Raw genomic sequence first — 19,602 nt, forward strand, 5'->3', positions numbered from 1 at the left:
AAGAGAAAAAGTATGCCTGTTTTTTGTTTTGTTTAAAGCCACTATAAAATCCATAATAATTAAAATACATAATGGTACCGTTCCAAGAAAATATCTAAAATATCTGTGATTAAAATTTGCAACGAAACAAGCTTGTTAAAAGGCTTAGCAATTGAACAGTTAAAAGTGTGATTAAAATAAGTAATTGGGTCTTTGGTCGCAAATTTCAAAGAGACTGGAATAAATTTATTTGGTATATGAACAATTATTGTAGAAATGTGAAGACACTAGCAGGACTGAAATAAATCCGGCAACCATAAACTTTAAAACTTTTCAGACCAAAGAGATAGAGTTGACTACAAGAATATTAAGGTCAGAAATTGATAATTTAAAGTGTGATACAAAGATCTGAAAATAAAAAAAAACCAGAGGGACAGAGGGAAGGGACAGAGGGAAGTCACAAGCTCGGCAGAGCAAAGAGTATATTTTTTTGTTATTGCAAGGTTGGATTTGTTGTGTTATAAAAGGAAAAACTAATAAAAATTATACGGAAAATAAATAAATAAAATAAATAATTAGGAAGGTCAGGTTCAGAGGAAGCCTTGCCTAAACTGGTGTGTCTTCAAGAGCCGACGAATGTCAATACTGATGGGCCTATCGTCTTTCAGCCTGGAGGCATTTTGCAGGGATGGAAAAGCCCACCTTCAGTGGAAAAGCCCACCTTTGTGTTACCACAATCTGAGCACCATCAGGCTGTGAGAAAAACCAACCAGGTTTTGTTTGCTCATCTTAATGCCCTTACTCACAGCTGTCCATGGAGGCGCAGGTCAATTCTGTATCCATGGCAGCTGTCTACCAGCTCCATCTGGTACGCAGGCTGAGACCCTACCTGCCCGTGGACTGTCTGGCCAGAGTGGTGCATGCTCTGGTTATCTCCCGCTTGGACTACTGTAATGCACTCTACGTGGGGCTACCTTTGAAGGTGACCCGGAAACTGCAATTAATCCAGAATGCGTCAGCTAGACTGGTGACTGGGAGTGGCCGCCGGGACCATATAACACCAGTCTTGAAGACCTACATTGGCTCCCAGTACGTTTCCGAGCACAATTCAAAGTGTTGGTGTTCACCTTTAAAGCCCTAAACGGCCTTGGCCCAGTATATCTGAAGGAGCATCTCCACCCCCATCATTCAGCCCGGGCACTGAGGTCCAGTGCTGAGGGCTTTCTGGTGGTTCCCTTGCTGCGAGAAGCCAAGTTACCGGGAACCAGGCAGAAGGCCTTCTCGGTAGTGGCGCCTGCCCTGTGGAACACCCTCCCATCAGATGTCAAAGAGATAAACAACTACCTGACATTTAGAAGATACCTGAAGGCAGCCCTGTTCAGGGAAGTTTTTAATGTGTGACATTTAAATATATTTTTAATCTTTGTTGGGAGCCGCCCAGAGTGGCTGGGGAGACCCAGCCAGATGGGCGGGGTACAAATAATAAATTATTATTATTACTGGGCGGTGAATACGAACCGCAGTGGCGATGCAGTGCTGGAGACAGTAAACCGCTGGATACCGGTTGCTGAGAATTGCAAGTGGAGATGGCGCTGTTGCTTAGGCAGCTGGTTTTCCACTGTGCCATTCACAACAGACCTCTTGCTATTTCCTGACTGCCCTCTGCACCCGATGAGCCACAATAAATGGGAAGAACCAGATCTCAAGCTTGCCATCGCAAGGCTCTAAAACTGGCATTCGGCACTGCACGAAGAGTTCACAGGGAGCATGTGGCCCCATCTGTTCCCATGGTACACCTTCCCATCTTCAATGCTGGATCATCTTTATATGTGAGACGATGTAGATGTTGCAAGGCCTTCCTTTATTTACATCTGGGTGCAACAACTTCCTCTCCAATGCAACTGGCATTCAGAGGCACACTGCCTCCCACGGCAGAAGCAGATGACAGCGATTGAGGCTAGTGGCCACCAATAGCCTTATGCTCCATGACTTCGTCTAAATCCCTTTTAAAGCTGGTCTCTCTCTGAACCATCCCCTCAGCTTACTACACTGTTAAGTGATTGCTGATCCACTGTTATTTGAAGTACCTGTAGGGGCAACCTGTTTCTGACGAAGAATCATTATTGAAACAGTTTGTTATCCGGGGAAACTGGTCTGCACTTGGAGCCCTCATCACCGCACTTCGGCAGGATTTTGACTATTGAAAGACAATTTGCCTTCATCTCAGCATGTTTTGATACTGACTGATCCCACTTTCTGATTCTGTGCATGGAACATTTATTTGACTCTGATTACTTGTGACTTTATGCAAGGATGACATATTTTCTGCTTATGAAGTGTGAAACAATATAATGTTAATCCTATTTTGTTAGATCATTATCAGCTGCGTGTTGCTTGTGGTTGTTTAGAGTTTTCTGATTTTGCAACACAGGGAATTTCCTGGCCGTACTGAGCCAAATGGTAACAATGGTCTGACTGTATAAGGCAGTTTCCTATGTTGTTGGTCGTGGACCTTGAGGTTCTGTTAAAGAAGCACATTGAATCAAATATAGTGGACGCTCAGGTTGTGAACGTGATCCGTGCGGGTTACTTCCAGGTTTTGGGGGTCACGCATGCGTGGGTTGCAATTCAGCACTTCTGCGCATGCGCAAAGCGCAATTTAGCGCATCTGCACATGTGTGACCCCCGAAACTCTGAAGTAACCCATTCTGGTACTTCCGGGTTTTGGCGGTCCGTAACCTGAAAGTAGGGACGCGGGTGGCGCTGTGGGTAAAACCTCAGCGCCTAGGACTTGCCGATCGTATGGTCGGCGGTTCGAATCCCCGCGGCGGGGTGAGCTCCCGTCGTTCGGTCCCAGCTCCTGCCCACCTAGCAGTTCGAAAGCACTCTTAAGTGCAAGTAGATAAATAGGTACCGCTTTATAGCGGGAAGGTAAACGGCGTTTCCGTGCGCTGCGCTGGTGCTGGCTCGCCAGAGCAGCTTCATCACGCTGGCCACGTGACCCGGAAGTGTCTCCAGACAGCGCTGGCCCCCGGCCTCTTAAGTGAGATGGGCGCACAACCCTAGAGTCGGACACGACTGGCCTGTACGGGCAGGGGTACCTTTTACCTTTAACCTGAAAAAACACAACCTGAAGCAGCTGTAACCCGAGGTATGACCCATTGCTCGGTCCCTGCTCCTGCCAACCTAGCAGTTCAAAAGCACATCAAAGTGCAAGTAGATAAATAGGTACCGCTCCGGCGGGAAGGTAAACGGCGTTTCCGTGCACTGCTCTGGTTCGCCAGAAGCGGCTTAGTCATGCTGTACGCCGGCTCCCTCGGCCAATAAAGCGAGATGAGCGCCGTATCCCCAGAGCCGGTCACGACTGGCCCGTACGGGCAGGGGTACCTTTTACCTTTAACCTGAAAAAACACAACCTGAAGCGGCTGTAACCCGAGGTATGACTGTAACTATTAAACTCGAAATGACCCCCTAGGGTCATCTTGTCCAATTCCCTGAAATGCAGGAATCGCAGCTAAAGAATCACCGGCGTATGGTCATCCCACCTCTGTATAAAAACCTCAAACAAAGGAGAGCTCCCCTTCCGAGGGAGCCCGTCCCACTGTCAAACAGCTCTTAGAATCAGAAACTTCTCCCTGATGCCGACCCCAGAAATATAAAGCTTGGTCCACCTTTTTGCAGGGTGGATTTTAAAAGTAGGCACCGATGCTTCTGAATTCTGCTTGGAAAACTGTCTGGCAGTCAGCGTAGTTATTTTAAGTTTTCTTCCAGCAGGCAACATGCTTCCGCTTTCGAATCCTCTGCAGCCCGAGTGTTGGGATAAAACACAAGAGTTTGTGTTTGAACTGGAGTCTCCCTGCCGCTCTTAATTGCTTTTTGACATTTGTCCACCCCTCTTCCAGTTGCTCTGCAAAGCTTTTGTTTCAATCTTCTGGTGGTTATCTGAGCTAAAAGGCAAATAATGAGAAGCTCAGCACCTCAGAGATGGGAGTCAGATATTCTGGGAGAGAGGCAGATTGTCGAACGCTTTGGTTGGATATTCTGGGAGAGTGGCGGAGTGCTGAATGTTTTGATGGGGCTCTCCATTGCGCTGTTCCGTTAAGCCCTTCAATTTGCATAATAAGTTGAATTGCAGCAATTATGACACATTCCTTGCTTTGAAACGCACGTGTCCTTTCCTTTGCACAAAGAGCCCAGATTTCATACGAAGTGGAAACTAGGCTCTGTTTATAGCAGTCTTTTATCCAGCAATACGAGCTCAACTTCAGAGGCTTTTAGAAATGCAGGCATCGCCTTTCGTCTGCAATCCTGTTTGCAAAGTCAGAGGCACCTGGATAATCCTGCTGCAGTAGCAGAGCAGTGATGGGGAATCTGCGTCCTTCCAAGATGCCATTGGACTCCCAGCTTCTCCAGCAAGCATGCCCAGTTGTCAGAAACAATGGCATGAGCCTCCCCTGAAAAAAACCCCAAAGTTGAACAAAAGTTGGGGTTCAGGGCTGACGTAAGGTCAGGCTGATGTTTTAAAAGCCTCTATGGAGGGCTGTGCATTCTGCAGATTATTAGGAGCATTCCTTCATGCAAAGGAAGCGACATTGATTCACAGAGCCTGAGCTGTAAGTGTGTATAATCGAAGCAATTTCTACATGGCAGTTAAGGCAGTTGCCTTAACTTATCCCTTCCATGCTTTTGGCACATGAGTAAATATGTGAAGTTTAAACACTTAAACCAAAGGGTTTTGGTCCTTAAGTTTTACATTCTATAGCATAGTGTTTAACATGCTTCACAGTAGCAATCTAGTTCTTTACAACTGGCCTGCAAAGGTGGGTCATTAACACACCCATTGTATTGGCAAGGATGTTAAGGCTGACACCTCTCACCCAAAGGGAGGGTTGCTGCAATGTGTTACGAATGATTCTCGGGTGGCGCTGTGGTCTAAACCACTGAGCTTCTTGGGCTTGCGGATCAGAAGGTCGGCATGACGGAGTGAGCTCCCGTTGCTCTGTCCCAGCTCTTTCCAACCTAGCAGTTTGAAAGCACGCCAGTGCACGTAGATAAATAGGTACCGGTCTGGCGGGAAGGTAAATGGCGTTTCCATACACTCTGGTTTCCATCATGGTGTCCCGTTGCGCCAGAAGTGGTTTAGTCCTGCTGGCCACATGACCCAGAAAGCTGTCTGTGGACAAACGCCGGCTCCCTCAGCCTGTAAAGCGAGATGAGCGCCACAATTCATAGTCTCCTTTGACTGGACTTAACCGTCCAGGGGTCCTTTACCTTTACCTTACACATGGGGCTTCCCTTGAAGGCAACCCAGAAGCTTCAATGACTGCAGAACATGCAGTACCTATTTATCTACTTGCACTTTGACATGCTTTCGAACTGCTAGGTTGGCAGGAGCAGGGACCGAGCAATGGGAGCCCTGATGTTGTCACATCACATGATGACAGTAGGAGCAGCTCAGCATCCAATGGATCCTTTTCACAATGGGGTTTCCACTAGCTGCAGCTGGCAGGGACGCCACCGGTGGCACTCCTGCCCACCTGTGGAAGAGGGAGCACACTCCATCACTCTGCTGGCAGGTGGCCCTTACACTGCCACCTAATCCAGGCCCCTCCAGCCCAATTCAAAGCAGGGTTGGATTTTTCTCATAGCATGGCTCTGGGTCCTCCTCCTCTCTCCTACGGAGCACCCTGTTGCAACAGCTTTAATAAATATCAGGCTTACTAGCTGTTTTGCTTCTCAGTATTCTCTGGTTGGTCTCTGTTATTTTCTCCTACCGATAGAGAACCTACAGAAGGACTCTATAGGGGCTCTTGGATACCCCATAAGGGAAAAGGAGCAGTTTTATTACTTATATCACCTGCTGTATATTTTCAGCTGCTGCCTTCATGGTACAGTGGTACCTCTGGTTGCGATCTGTTCCAGAGGTCCAGTCGCATTCCGAGGAATTTGCAACCAGAGGACCGCTTCTGCGCATGCGTGCGGTGCGGTTTAGTGCTTCTGCGCATGTGCACAGCACGTAGAGTGCTTCTGCGCATGCGCCTGCGGCAAAAACCGAAAAAATACTTCCGTGTTTGCCGCGTTCGCATCCTGAAGTTTACGTATCCAGAGGGATACGTAAGTGGAGGTATGACTGTATTGCTAATGTTGTGGTTGTATTGCGCATTTCAGCCTTTTAAACAACTGGTGGTAAATCAGTTGTGGGGAACCTTTGACTTTTCAGATGCTTACTGAACTACAACTCCAGTCCCCCCTGGTTGTTGGCCATGCTTGCTGGGGCTGATACAAATAAACCTGTAATTATATCTCTCGCTCACTGTCTTAGAATGTGCCATAAACGTTACAAATAATGTGTGATGAATAATAACTGTGAGTCCACAGGTTTTGAGCCCGTGTCTTCATGGCCTTTATACTCGTGAAGAAATGTTGCCCAAAATAATGGATAGAATTTGCCTTCATGCCTCTCCCCCTTTGTTCTTTTGTTCCAGGTCTGGAATTTGCATATTCTGCTGCGCCCAAATCTATGCAGAGTGCTATTATGGGTCTCTTTTTCTTTTTTTCCGGAATTGGGTCTTTTGTTGGATCAGGGCTTCTGGCTTTGGTGTCTATTACAGCGATTGGCTGGATGAGTAATCACACAGATTTGGGTAAGTTATTTATGTGTTTGTTTGTTTGTTTGTTTTTGTTCCAGCATGTTAGGAGAAAAAGAAAGCAGAGTGCTTATTCCTAAAGCTGCCGCATGCTGTTAATTTAAAAAACTTTCCTATCTTAGGCACGGCTGTTTTTTCTAAGCTTCAATTTTCACTGGCAACCTTCGCCAGAGGAGGCATTTTAAAAGCTGAGCAACGATTACACAGAAATTCCGAAACGACCCTGTAATAATTCCACACACACCCCCACCCCCGTATAACAACGCTGGTTTGTCCTTTACTATCTTTAGAATGCTGTTAGAGGCTGTTCTGGAGAAATTGTTCGCTGAGCAAAGCAGTTGACACTGGGGTGCTCCTTTATTTTGGTGCCCTCTGAGCAAACTAGCTGGTTATAGACCAACCAAGGGATTGTAACTACTATCTTCTGGTTGCAGATCCCTCCTTCCTTCCTGGGGAAAGGCGACAGAGGGTTGTGGGGGAATAGCTTCAGATCTTGCCAGATGAGACGGACTATCTGAATCCGTGCTAGCCTGGGTTCAGGCCTGCTTGGGGGCCAAATCACCCTCGGTCATTCTGTAAGATATTTATTAAAGTTTCAAAAGTAAAAAAAAAAAGTTACAATAATGATAATAAGGGGGGGGGGGAGAATAAAACAGAAGAAAGAGAATACAAAAAAAAGTAAAAACAATTAAAAAACAAATCAATCTTTCCATCTCTTGTCTTTCATTTACTTGTTTCCCTGACCTCCTCACACCTCCCCTTTTTGTATTCCAGTTCAGTAAGTTAATTCAGCAAATCCTTTCCCTCTTTGTTTTTATCTTAGTCCTTTGTCTTAATATGTAATAACTGTATATTCTCATCTGTTAGCAGCCCATTTTTACATACTCCTTATAACATTGCTACTAAAAACCCCTTAGCTTCATTCCGACATCATTCTAACATTCATTAATTTTACAGTATTTCTGTAAATAGTCTTTAAATTTCTTCCAATCTTCTTCCACCGACTCTTCTCCCTGGTCTCGGATTCTGCCAGTCATTTCCGCAAGTTCCATATAGTCCATCACCTTCATCTGCCATTCTTCCAGGGTGGGTAGATCTTGTGTCTTCCAATACTTTGCAATAAGTATTCTTGCTGCTGTTGTGGCATACATAAAGAAAATTCTATCCTTCTTTGGCACCAATTGGCCGACTATGTCCAGGAGAAAGGCCTCTGATTTCTTCAGGAAGGTATATTTGAATACCTTTTTCATTTCATTATAGATCATCTCCCAGAAAGCCTTAATCCTTGGGCACGTCCACCAAAGGTGAAAGAATGTACCTTCAGTTTCTTTACATTTCCAACATTTATTATCGGGCAAATGATAGATTTTTGCAAGCTTGACTGGTGTCATGTACCACCTGTATATCATTTTCATAATATTCTCTCTTAAGGCATTACATGCCGTGAACTTCATACCTGTGGTCCATAACTGTTCCCAGTCAGCCATCATAATGTTATGTCCAACATCTTGTGCCCATTTAATCATAACAGATTTTACTGTTTCATCTTGAGTATTCCATTTCAACAGCAAGTTATACATTCTTGACAAATTCTTAACTTTAGGATCTAGCAGTTCTGTTTCCAGTTTTGATTTTTCCACCTGGAAGCCAATTTTCTTGTCCAAATTGTATGCCTCCATTATTTGATAATAATGAAGCCAATCTCGCACTTTATTTTTTAGTTTTTCAAAGGTCTGCAATTTCAATTTATCTCCCTCTTGTTCCAAAATTTCCCAATATTTCGGCCATTTGGCCTCCATATTGAGCTTTTTCTGAGCCTTCGCTTCCATTGGTGACAACCACCTTGGGGTTTTATTTTCAAGTAGGTCCTTATATCTTATCCAGACATTAAACAATGCTTTCCTGACAATATGATTTTTAAATGCTTTATGTGCTTTGACCTTATCATACCACAAATATGCATGCCACCCAAATACATTGTTAAAACCTTCTAAATCCAAAATGTCTGTGTTTTCAAGAAGCATCCATTCTCTCAGCCAACAAAATGCGGCTGATTCGTAGTAAAGTTTAAGGTCTGGCAGGGCAAATCCACCTCTTTCTTTTGCATCCGTTAGTATTTTGAATTTTATTCTGGGCTTCTTGGGGGGAAGCAAGACACCCTCGGTCATTCTGATGGATGAACTTATTATTATTATTATTATTTAATTTATACATACATACATACCCCACCCAAATGGCCAGGTTTCCCCAGCCACTCTGGGCAGCTCCCAACAGAACATCCCAGAAGCTATCCCAGAAGCCAGAACAGTGAGAGGGATTGCTGCGCAGTGCTCCCTCTCGCTGTTCTAGCTTCTGGCTTAGCCGCACACAGCCTTTTCAGGGCAGCACCATTGGTGCGCACCGATCCCTCTTGCTCTTCTGGCTTCAGGGATAGCCACGCAAAGCCTCTTGAGCGCAGCGGGGGCGCTCCTGCCTCTTCACTCAAGAGGCTTTGCGTTGCTTTCTTGTTTCTTGTTTTCCTCCTCTAAAAACTAGGTGCGCCTTATGGTCGGGTGCATCTTATAGAGCGAAAAATACAGTAGTCAAAATCCAACCCAAACTGTCTAGCTTAATAAATTCAACAAAATTGGTGAACGTGATCCATTGATGCCGGCTTTTCAAAATCTGATGGTCACTGGCATCTCCAGCACCACCCCCAGGTAATCCCCCCCCCCAGGTAATCCCACCGCCCCCTCCCCCCAAGGGAGCAGCACCATCCACTTTGAGGACCGCTGTGTTGCGACATTGGTGGAGCTGCTCTGAGGGATAGAGAAGGGGGAAAAGCCTCATAGAGGGCTCAGAGCCAGGAGGGCTAACCCAGGCAGAATCATTTCCCCCGGCTGATTGATCCAATTTCCTCCCCATGCCCCAGCAGCACAGTGTTAACTGTGTTGGCTCAAATCATTGTGTTTCTTTAGCTCCCCCTCACCACTTAATTTACCCACAAACACTCAAGTGCCAACCCATCCCCCATGAAACAATTAAATTATTTCTGGAGTTTAAGAAATGGAGATTTTCATGGCGTTAACATCCTGACCTGTAAAAGGGAAACTGCTACTTTTAAAAGGCTCTTCCTCTTCGGATGAACTGCATTGTTGTTTTTTCATGTCAAGTGCAAAGCCCCTTTGGGCTCTTACTAGAGCTTGCAATTATAAATCCATTTAATTGAATCTTACGTTTTACGTAATTAAAGTAATTTCAACTCGACATGTATGCACAAACAAGGATTGATGAGTACAGAATTTTTTCTGACGCCCCACCACCCGGGTCCCTGCCCAGTTCTAAGTAATAACTATAATGAACCAGTTGGGTAGTCCTCCTGAGGTCTATTGGACTCTGTCCATGTTGAGCCGTGTGTGGACATGCAACATTAGCAAACAAAGTTTCCTTAACAGAAGCGTAATTTTCAACCAATGAGCTTTCCTAATTTAGGAAACTAAACCCTAGTTTTGAAGGAAAGCTGAGTGCAAGACCTGTGCGGGTGAACTGAAGTGTCTTAATTGAAGAGCAAGATCTCAGGAAAGTTTTCACACGGTTCCAAGAAAAGGAAACTGCTAGATGGCTCCAGTATGATTAAAAAACACAGTTTCCTATTGAGGGACAGCTTCTGTAGAAAGAAAATACTTTAGCCCATGGGCGGCTCTCTAGAGAATCAAGCAGCTCCCAAGAATACAGGCAACCCGCGTCATCCACAGGGGTTCGGTTCCAGGGATTATGCGCGTGTATGAAAATTGCGTATAGCTAAAATTGCCTTTTCCTTGGCTGGCAAGGGGTGGGGGAGCCTCAGGGAGGCCTCCTCATGTCTCCACGACTTCCCTTTCTCCACGTGAGTGACCGAAGACCGGCCACCTTTGCAGCTCTCACCTATTCATCCCTCTACCCTGCATAGGTGGAAATGGGGAGCGTGCCTAGTCTGCATGGGGGGGGGGGGAGAGCCGCCCCACAACTAACCATCCCACTTTCAATAAGGTGGCCAAGGAGGGGAAGGGCCAGAGGTATGAGGAAGCTTTAGGCCCCAAGTGGACCTGGAGCATAGAGCCTTGTGAGATCATTGTGGGTTCAAAATCTTGCATCACCACCACTCCCAGAGCTGTTCGCCTTGCAGGCTTGCCAGGCAGGACTTTGCCTGGTCAGGTGTAGTTTTTGGACTGACGGAAAGGAGTAGGAGGGAAGCAAACAGAGAAGGCAGAGAGAGATGCAGGCAGAAGAAAAAGGCTGGGATAGAGCGGCAGCGGAGCGCATATGCTTGGAATCGTGGGTGTTAAATGCACATAAGACAGAGGTCGGCAACCTAAGGTCCGCAGGCCAGTTCCAGCCCGAATGGGTTCTGGATCCAGCTCGCAGATGGTCCAGAAATCACCGCATGGTTCTGATTCATATCATTCAGGCTGCACCATTTTTTCTCCGGAAATCGCGTCTGCACATGCCCAGACGCCGGAAATCGCTTCTGTGCAGGCGTGATTTCCGGCATCTGGGCATGCGCACAAGCGATTTCCGGCGCCACGGACATGCACAGACGCAATTTCTGGTGTCGCGCTGCGCCGGTCCGGCCCGCTGATGATCTCCACAGGAGTGATCCGGCCCATGCCTGGTAAGCCTTGCCAGCCTCTGACATGAGATGTGAGTTGTCCGCAGGAAAACCGGCCAACCTCACGGTGAAGCTAGCATTAGTGTTTCTCTTCTGGCAAAATGTTTCTGTGTTCCAGTTAACACTGGCTTAAATCCTGGTTTACATGGAATGGCATTACTTCGTGTAATGGCATGAACTTACCTTGTCTCTCTCTCTCTCTCTTCCCCCCAGGTAACATTAATGGGTGCCATTTAAACTACTACTTTTTTCTGCTGGTTGCTATTCAAGGAGCAACCCTCCTCCTTTTCCTTATTGTGTCTGTCAGATACGACCGCCAAAGATCCCGGACTAACGGACCTCCCGCCAGTGTGCGGACCTGACATCTGCAAGGAAAGAGCAGCTTTTATGACCGACGTTTGGCATCAGATGAACCATCCATCTCAGAGGTCTTAAATGCTAATACAGTGGCCGTTGGTCGCCAGGAAACATTTTCTTTAAACTTGCATGTTAACATTGCATTCTTGCCTCAGCCCTCTTTCTTCCTCCCCCTGTAAAAGTAGGTAAGTGCCTTAGGTTAGCAAGATGGCCTTGTCTTGCCCAGTGCCCAGAGACATGGCGCAAGCTCAATTTTTCAAGTGTGTTACCCCTGGGCACAGAAGATGCACAGAAGATGCACAGAAGATGCAGCGAACTTATTCGAAGCTGTTTCCTTCAGTCTGTTGAAGCTGGGGATGATTAGCCTTTGGATACAGAAGCGATGAATGGCTTAGTAAAGGAGACGTTTAATTTCTTTGAAGAATGACTTTGAAGGAAATGAGCAAAAGAAGGTTGCTTGCCATTTCCCCTTGCTTATCCATTTCCCCAGAAATAATGTTCTCCTTTCTTAAAACGGAAGTGTCGGTGTGGATGGGGTTGAGAAGTCTCTGTTGTTGGTGTTGGTTATATGAGAATGAAGTGTGGAATTTTTTTATTCCTGTGTTGTCCAAAAAGGGAAGCGACTTCAACCTACGTGGTATTTTCCGCGTCAAAAGTTATGAAACTACTGTAATGAACAGGCCTCGCTGTGCAACATGGTGGTCCTTCTGTTGCTGTCTCATTTCTATCTGTTAAATCATTTCGTGGCAGGAAACTGAGCTGGTATCAGAGTCTTTCCTTTTCCTTCCTTTCTTTTCTGTTGCCTCACGCCTTGAGAATTTATCCTTTCTTAGGTAGGAGTTGAAATGTACTCAAGCGTTTGGGATATATTGTGTGCAGTGAATAAGCAAATCTGTTGCTGTTCCCTCAATTTTAGGTCACTTTCCCATTTAAAAGCTGATGGCGCGGATGGGAGTAAAAACTTAAAGTATTTGAAAGTGTAATTTGAGCTAGGTTGGATGGACATTCTGAAGGGCACAGCCAATTTCTGGTGGAGGCCCAAGATGGATGGAAGTTGTTTGGCAATCTGTGTGCCACAACAAGGCCCAAGAATCTACATTGACTGCTAGCCAAACTGGTTCTCCATTAAAACCCCATCTTGTGGAGGACAAGGCTATTGTATATAAATCAGGAAGAGGGAACATTTGACCCTCCTGAAGTTGGACCCCCAGCTCCCATCAGCTTCAGCCAGCTTGAGCAGTGGTCAGGGATGATAGGAGATGTAGCCCCAAACAATCTGAAGGGCCACAGGTTCTTCACCCCTGACATAAATCTGCCTTGAGCTTCTCAGCAGAGGGGTGTGCCATAGAAACAGTTGGGTTTCCTCAGTCATTTTCCTAGCCTTCTTAATTAACCTAATGAAAGGAAGAGCCTTTATTTCATCTCGCATGTACCTTGCTCAAATGTTCTCTATTTCTCACAGGGCCTAATTTTCAGCCACATAAAAAGCAGTATTTTGCACAGCAATTGCGGAGTTCTGGCAAGTGGGAGTCAACTTCACCTAATAACAAATGGTTTTTCAACTTTTTTATTTTTGGTGAGGAGGTGATTAATTTTTAAGAGTATTCAAACATTGGAATGGAAAAGGCGCCTTTGGTTTTCTATAATTCAAGTACCTTCATTTGGAAATGTTTACAAAAGCCCATGTGCGGGGAACCTGTGTTCTAGGGTGAATAAAAAATATGCTGCAGGTATTCTGTTCTCTGTAGTCTTTGATGCTCCCCCTTCTGCTGTTGAACACCAAGAAAGTGCATCGTGGCTTTACAAGTTTGCTGAGATCCATAAAGACAAAAGAAGACAATCTGTTGGATCAGACCAAAAGGAAAATGTTGCTGGACTTGTTCAGAACTGCCTGGCATGATGCCCGAGAAAAACAAGGCCTAAAGCAGCAATAATCCAGGTTCTATATCAGGTTTCTTCCACCTCGGCCCTCCAGATGTTTTGGGACTATAATTCCCATCATCCCTGACCACTCGTCCTGCTAGCTAGGGATCATGGGAGTTGTAGGCCAAAAACATTTGGAGGGCCGAGGTTGAGGAAGCCTGGTCTATATGTTAACACTTTATAATTCCTGTACAGGGATGGGGAACTTTTTTCAACCTGAGGGTTGCGTTTCCTTTTGGGAAGATTTCCAGGGGCCATACGGCAGTGGCAGGTGAGGCCAGAGGCAACAAACGTTAGATTTTACAGGGAGGCCAGGATGAAGCACAAGTCCTGGGGACAGAAACCCTCATGTAAAATGGGTGATGGGGAACGTGACTGCTATTATAGGTGTGGGATTGGATACATTTCTCCCTGTATTCGCACAGCAGAGGTTGTAATCCCCATCACTAATCCCAGGTCCCTGTCTCTAATCCCAGGTTCCTATTTCTAATCCTAAATTATTTCTAATCCTAGGTCCTTCTCTCTAATCCCCAAATGCCTATCTCTAATCCCCAACCCCTAGCTCCAATCCTAGGTTCCTAGTTCTGCTCCCAGATTCCTAGCTGTAATCCACATCACTAATCCCAGGCCTTTAGCTCTAATCCCAGGTTCCTGGTTCTAATCATAAATCTCCGTCTCTAACCACAGGCCCTTGTCCAACCCACAGACGATCCCTGCCTGCACTCTCTCAGATAGCCCCTGACTGCTAGCATGTCATCGGTATCCAAATTAAATTTCCCCTCCCCTCTTCTCATGGGCTCACCAGCTCCCCCTGAAGAAAAGAGTATATTGCCACTCTGAAGATCCTCTGGGAGTTGGGAGGCGGCGTATAAACAAAGAGCAAAGCTTTAATAGATGCAGCACACTCCTCGACATGAACATTTTAGTTCCTCGTTTTTGTCGCCAGGGTCAAAGCTTGTCTGAATACCCCAGAGAGACGACGGTGGATACAATCAATTGCATAATTTCACTCTTTTTTAATACGGAGGGACTTGGCAGAGGCCCAATCTCTAGTAATTATGTCCATTTATGAAGATTAATTTGGCACTTATCAAAAGGAGACAGTCCCTTTCATTCAAAGGTTTACGAGGTTGCTTTCCACCAGTGTGTGTGTGTTTGTGTGTGTGTTTTCCATTTCCCATTCCTCTTCTAGAGAAGACTAATCAATTAAGTTTATGGCTAATTAAAGAAATACCTTGCCATGCATCATTTAAGAGTTATGGTTGATTTGGCTTTTTTTCAGATTGATTTAATGTAGCAGAAACATCTCTCACATTAAAGGATGTTTTGTGAGATGCTAACCAGGGCAGGGGTTTGTAAAGTAATAATTTAAGCTGCAGTCTTAGAAGTAAGTCTATACAAAAAAAAAGGAGGGGGGAATCATTTTATTTATTGCCAGTTATAGACTGCCTTTCTGCCAAGGCAGTTTACCATTTTAAAATATTGACACCGACAAACGGCACAAAATATTCTCTGGCCTATTTACAGAGCTGATGGAACAGGCTTCCTGGACTGGGAAGGGCTGGCGCTCAGTTCTAGAACATCTGCTTTGTATGCAGAAGGTACCAGGTTCAGTTTCTGTCATCTCCACATAGGAATCTCCCCTGCCTGGAATTTGGGAGAGGGGCTGCCAGTCAGTGTGAGTGAGCAGCAGTGAGCTAGGTGGACCAGTGGTTTTGCTCCTGCTCCAGAGGTTAGGACCTAAACCACTGGATTCAAGCTACAAGGAAGGAGATTCTGAATACTAAGAATATCATATAGTAAAAGGCCAGAGGCATTCCTTTTTGGAATTTTAAATGATGGTATTCCAAAAGACAAAACAAAATTTTTCTTATACGCGATGTCTGCAGCAAGAATCCTGGTGGCTACGTATTGGAAAGGGAATCAGTTACCCACTAGGGGAGAGTGGTTATGTAAGCTTTCAGAATATTTAGCATTAGCCAAATTGACAGACATAATAAGACAAAAACCAAAAAGTGAAGTGAAAAAAGAATGGGAGTGTCTAAATGAATACCTTAAAAGCCAAGGTTCAAGGACAGAAATCTGGCTGAGTCTGGAATAACCTTGTGAAGTGAAAGGATAAGAAAGAGGGATTTATATCTAGATGCTAGGATAGAGATGATAAGGTAAACAGGAAGACACAATGAGAGATAAAGAAGGTGCTGTGAGATTGGTGGAAGTCAATGTTTTTCTTTTTAGTGTTTAGTGTTTCTTTTTAGTATTATTAACTTCTAAGATATGGATTTGTTTTGTTTTTTGGATGTGGGTTTTTGTGTTTCGTGTATATTTTTTCGATATTTTTCGTGTTGTGTGGAAAATACTAATAAAATTTATAATAAAAAAGTTAGAAGGGGAAAAAAGGAGATTCTGAGTCAACATCAGGAAGAACTTTCTGACAGTAAGAGCTGCTTGACTATGGAGCAGTCTCCTTAGGGAGGTTGTGGACTCTCCTTCCTTGGAGGTTTTCAAGCAGAGGTTGGACGGCCATTGTCATGGATGCTTTAATTGAGATTCCTGCATTGCAGGAGGTTAGACCAAATGACCTCAGGATCCTTTCCAACTCCACAATACTACGATTCTATGAAACGCAACAGGACAACAACAATAGTTTATTTCTTTACCCCAAAATTGAATAAATTATTATTATCAATTCTTTGCAATAGATGACAAATAAATCACATACATTTTTTCTTTATTAAGTGACAAACTGAATAAATTTATAATTTTGCATTAGGTGACAAACAGAATGAATTACAGTGGATGCTCAGGTTGCAAACGTCATCCATGCGGGAGGCGCATTCTATGCACACACGGGTTGCGATTTGGCACTTCTGCGCATGCGCAAAGTGTGATTTAGTCCTGTTAATGCACGAGCGCCGAAACCTGGAAATAACTCGTTCCGGTACTTCCGGGTTTTGGCGCATCCGTAACCCGAAAACGCGCAACCTGAAGCCTCTGTAACCCGAGGTATGACTCTATTAGGTGACAAATACATTGCATATATTATTAATTTATTAGGTGACAATAATTTGAACAAATTAATAATTTTGTATTAGGTAACATAGATTGCTGCATTATTATTATTATTAATCAGTATTCCATGACCACCAAGCATGCTTAATCTTCATTCAGATGTTTGTACATTTGCCTGTTTGTTTTGAGAACTTGCAAGTTGTTTTTCCGCTCTGTGTTTTTTTTTTTTTTGTGTGTGTGTGTGTGTGTGTGTGTGTGCATGCACACTTTTGCAAAGCTCAGTACTCCCACAAGCCTGCCAATCCTTTCCATTTGACCGCGGATGGTTCCGTGTTGGCTACGTAAGGAGCCACCTTCAGCGAATGAGTTCTGTATTGGTATCTACGATGGCAAAAACTCCTTTGATTGCAGGGTGGGAATAGGTTTCCACTTTTAATCTGGAAGAATGATGCCCTGGGTACATGTTTGCCGTGATATGCCTGCTGCTCCTGAGTTTAGGACCCACCCGCAACGGAGTGGCAGTGACCATTTCAAAGCGAGGTCGCCCCAGCTAGCTGCGAAATCAATTCACAGCCAACCAAGGACCCATCTGCAAGGAGTCGAAATCCATTTGCAGATGGAGATATTATTAATCAGAGAAAACTGCCCCCCCCAACCTTGCCAACATCATCCTTGAGACTACTAGGCAAGATATACTGGTACCTGAAATTGCTCGGCTCGGTGGAAAGATAATTTCATTTGGACAGTGTATATGTTTGGGTGGTTGGCAGTGTCCCTGTAGTGAGAATTATAAACCGGCAAAGACAATCAGATGTTGGTCAACGTGAGTCTCAGACAGCACAGTAATTCCTTGATTCTTTACGCCGGTGCTTTGCATGGACTTCCCTAGCCTGGTGTTTCCAGATGTTGGGTTCCAGATCTACAGTGCCAGATCTACAGATGTTGCTGAAAGGGGGAATGGTCTGCATGGGGGGGGGGGCTAGATGGAAACTAATGATGATGATGATGATAATTTTATACCCGCCCTCCCCGGCCAGAGCTGGGCTCAGGGTGGCTAACACCAATAAAATCACAGTAAAAACATAATGGGGGAAGGGAGGGGGGGGACCCAATTTAAAATACAGGTTAAAATGCAATTTAAAATGCAACCTCATTTTAAAAGTAGCCGATAGATCAAGACCATAAGGGGAGGGAAACATAAGGGTCAGACTGAGTCCAAACCAAAGGCTAGGTGGAACAGCTCTGTCTTGCAGGCCCTGCAGAAAGATGTCAAGTCCTGCAGGGCCCTAGTCTCTTGTGACAGAGCGTTCCACCAAGTCGGGGCCAGTACTGAAAAGGCCCTGGCCCTAGTTGAGGCCAATCTAAGCACCTTGCAACCTGGGACCTCCAAAGTGTTGTCATTTGTGGACTTTTAAGGTCCTCCGTGGGGCATACCAGGAGAGGCAGTCCTATAGGTACATGGGTCCTAGGCTGCATAGGGCTTTAAAGGTCAAAATCAGCACCTTAAACCTGACCCCGTACTCCACCGGGAGCCAGTGCAGTATAGACTTCTTTTCCTTGGTGACAGCTGCAGGGGGTCATGAGAAAGAGAAGGTCCTCCTCCTCTTGGTGTCCCATCGACTTTTGCATCTTAGTGGTGGCAGAAGTGGGATCACTTCCACCACTGTAGAAAACCTGAATTGACATTTGTTCCAATTCAGCTTTAAAGAGCAGGTTTCCGAGGGAAAGGGGGGGCGTTTGGACACAGAAGGTTAAAGTGTGGACCTCTGCATGGAAAGAGCAGGATAAAAGGTAAATGTGGATAAGCTCTCAGGCATTCTTACGAAGGAATTTTTTTTTACATAATGTCACACTGCATCATGCAACTGGAAGACTTTAATCCAGGCATAGGCAAACTCGGCCCTCCAGATGCTTTGGGATTACAATCCCCATCATCCCTGACCACTGGTCCTGTTAACTAGGGATCGTGGGAGCTATAGTCCGAAAACATCTGGAGAGCCGAGTTTGCCTATGCCTGCTTTAATCTTAGAAACAAATTGAGTTATCTCACCCATGTCGAAGTTGCACTGCATCAGGGGATTTGTAGTCAGATCATTCCCCATTCCACTTTCTTTCACATTGTTCACTGCAAGAGATCATTTTGGGTGCAAAACCTAGTCTTTTTTATTGGGGGCCCACTCCTTTGCTTATATCATATTGGGCAAAATGAGCTTATTTCATTTTGTCCAATGAGATATTTAATACTCTATTATGCATCCTGTTTCTGCCTGCATGCAAGGACCAGAGTGATACACCCAGAACACTGTCCAGTGGCTTAAACAAGTAATACGAGTCTCTAGCTAAATAAACTTAGGTTTTCATGGGGGGGGGGTCCCTCCAAAGAGGCAAAGATATACTGCTTCAGGAGTGTCAGTATTTGATAGCTTGATGGCGTAGAATTATGCGATCATGAAATTATACAGCCCAACCTTTGGAATCTCGGCAAGACACGAGTGTTGACTTCATCAGATTTCCCGTACTGATATTTAAATGTAATCTCCATTTTTTTAAAAAAATGGAGCTTACCAGTTGATAACCTGTGGCTTGAATTACTGCACTGAGACTCATTGAAGGGAAGAAAGAGCAAAATGATAGCTTTGGGGAAGAATCCAGGGAAATAAGCTTCATTTGCCCAACAGAACTTCTGATTTTTTCGACATGATAGGCCATGATAAACTGCAAGGTTGGTGTACGCAGGGCGTGAGCCACCCAGGGGCTGTGCTTAGGTAACTTCATGGACTCATGATACACAAAATTGCATATGCCTCACACAGATATAGATGGCTGTTGTTGCCATCCATCTGTCTCGGGAGACAATGGAAGAGTGTCCCTTTGGAGATGAAGTCAAACTGTTGGAAGGTTACATTACCAATACAGGTGAGACATGTTTTGTTGCGTCTGGGGCAGAGGAAGGCATCCAGTTGTGCTGCTGCAAGTGCAACATGGCATGTCTTCTCTGTCTGCTCCTCTCAGTAGTCGTTCCTCCCCTGATCACTGCTAAGGTTGATCAGATTGAGG

General features: G+C 45.1%; 1 protein-coding gene across 2 annotated transcripts in view; it reads left to right on the plus strand.

Moving 5' to 3' along the window:
* SLC15A4 (solute carrier family 15 member 4) overlaps positions 1-13,343 on the plus strand; it is a 60,784-nt gene extending 47,441 nt beyond the window's left edge. For both annotated transcript variants that reach the window (XM_080985168.1, XM_080985167.1), the window contains exons 7-8: positions 6,465-6,623; positions 11,467-13,343. In XM_080985168.1, the coding sequence (XP_080841294.1) occupies positions 6,465-6,623; positions 11,467-11,615 (308 nt within the window). In that variant the 3' untranslated portion in view covers positions 11,616-13,343. The remainder of the gene's footprint in view (positions 1-6,464; positions 6,624-11,466) is intronic.
* The last annotated feature ends 6,259 nt before the right edge of the window (positions 13,344-19,602 follow it).

Source organism: Podarcis pityusensis (genome assembly GCF_964106645.2).
Source record: "Podarcis pityusensis genome assembly, chromosome: 16".
In the NCBI taxonomy this organism is placed as follows: domain Eukaryota; kingdom Metazoa; phylum Chordata; class Lepidosauria; order Squamata; family Lacertidae; genus Podarcis; species Podarcis pityusensis.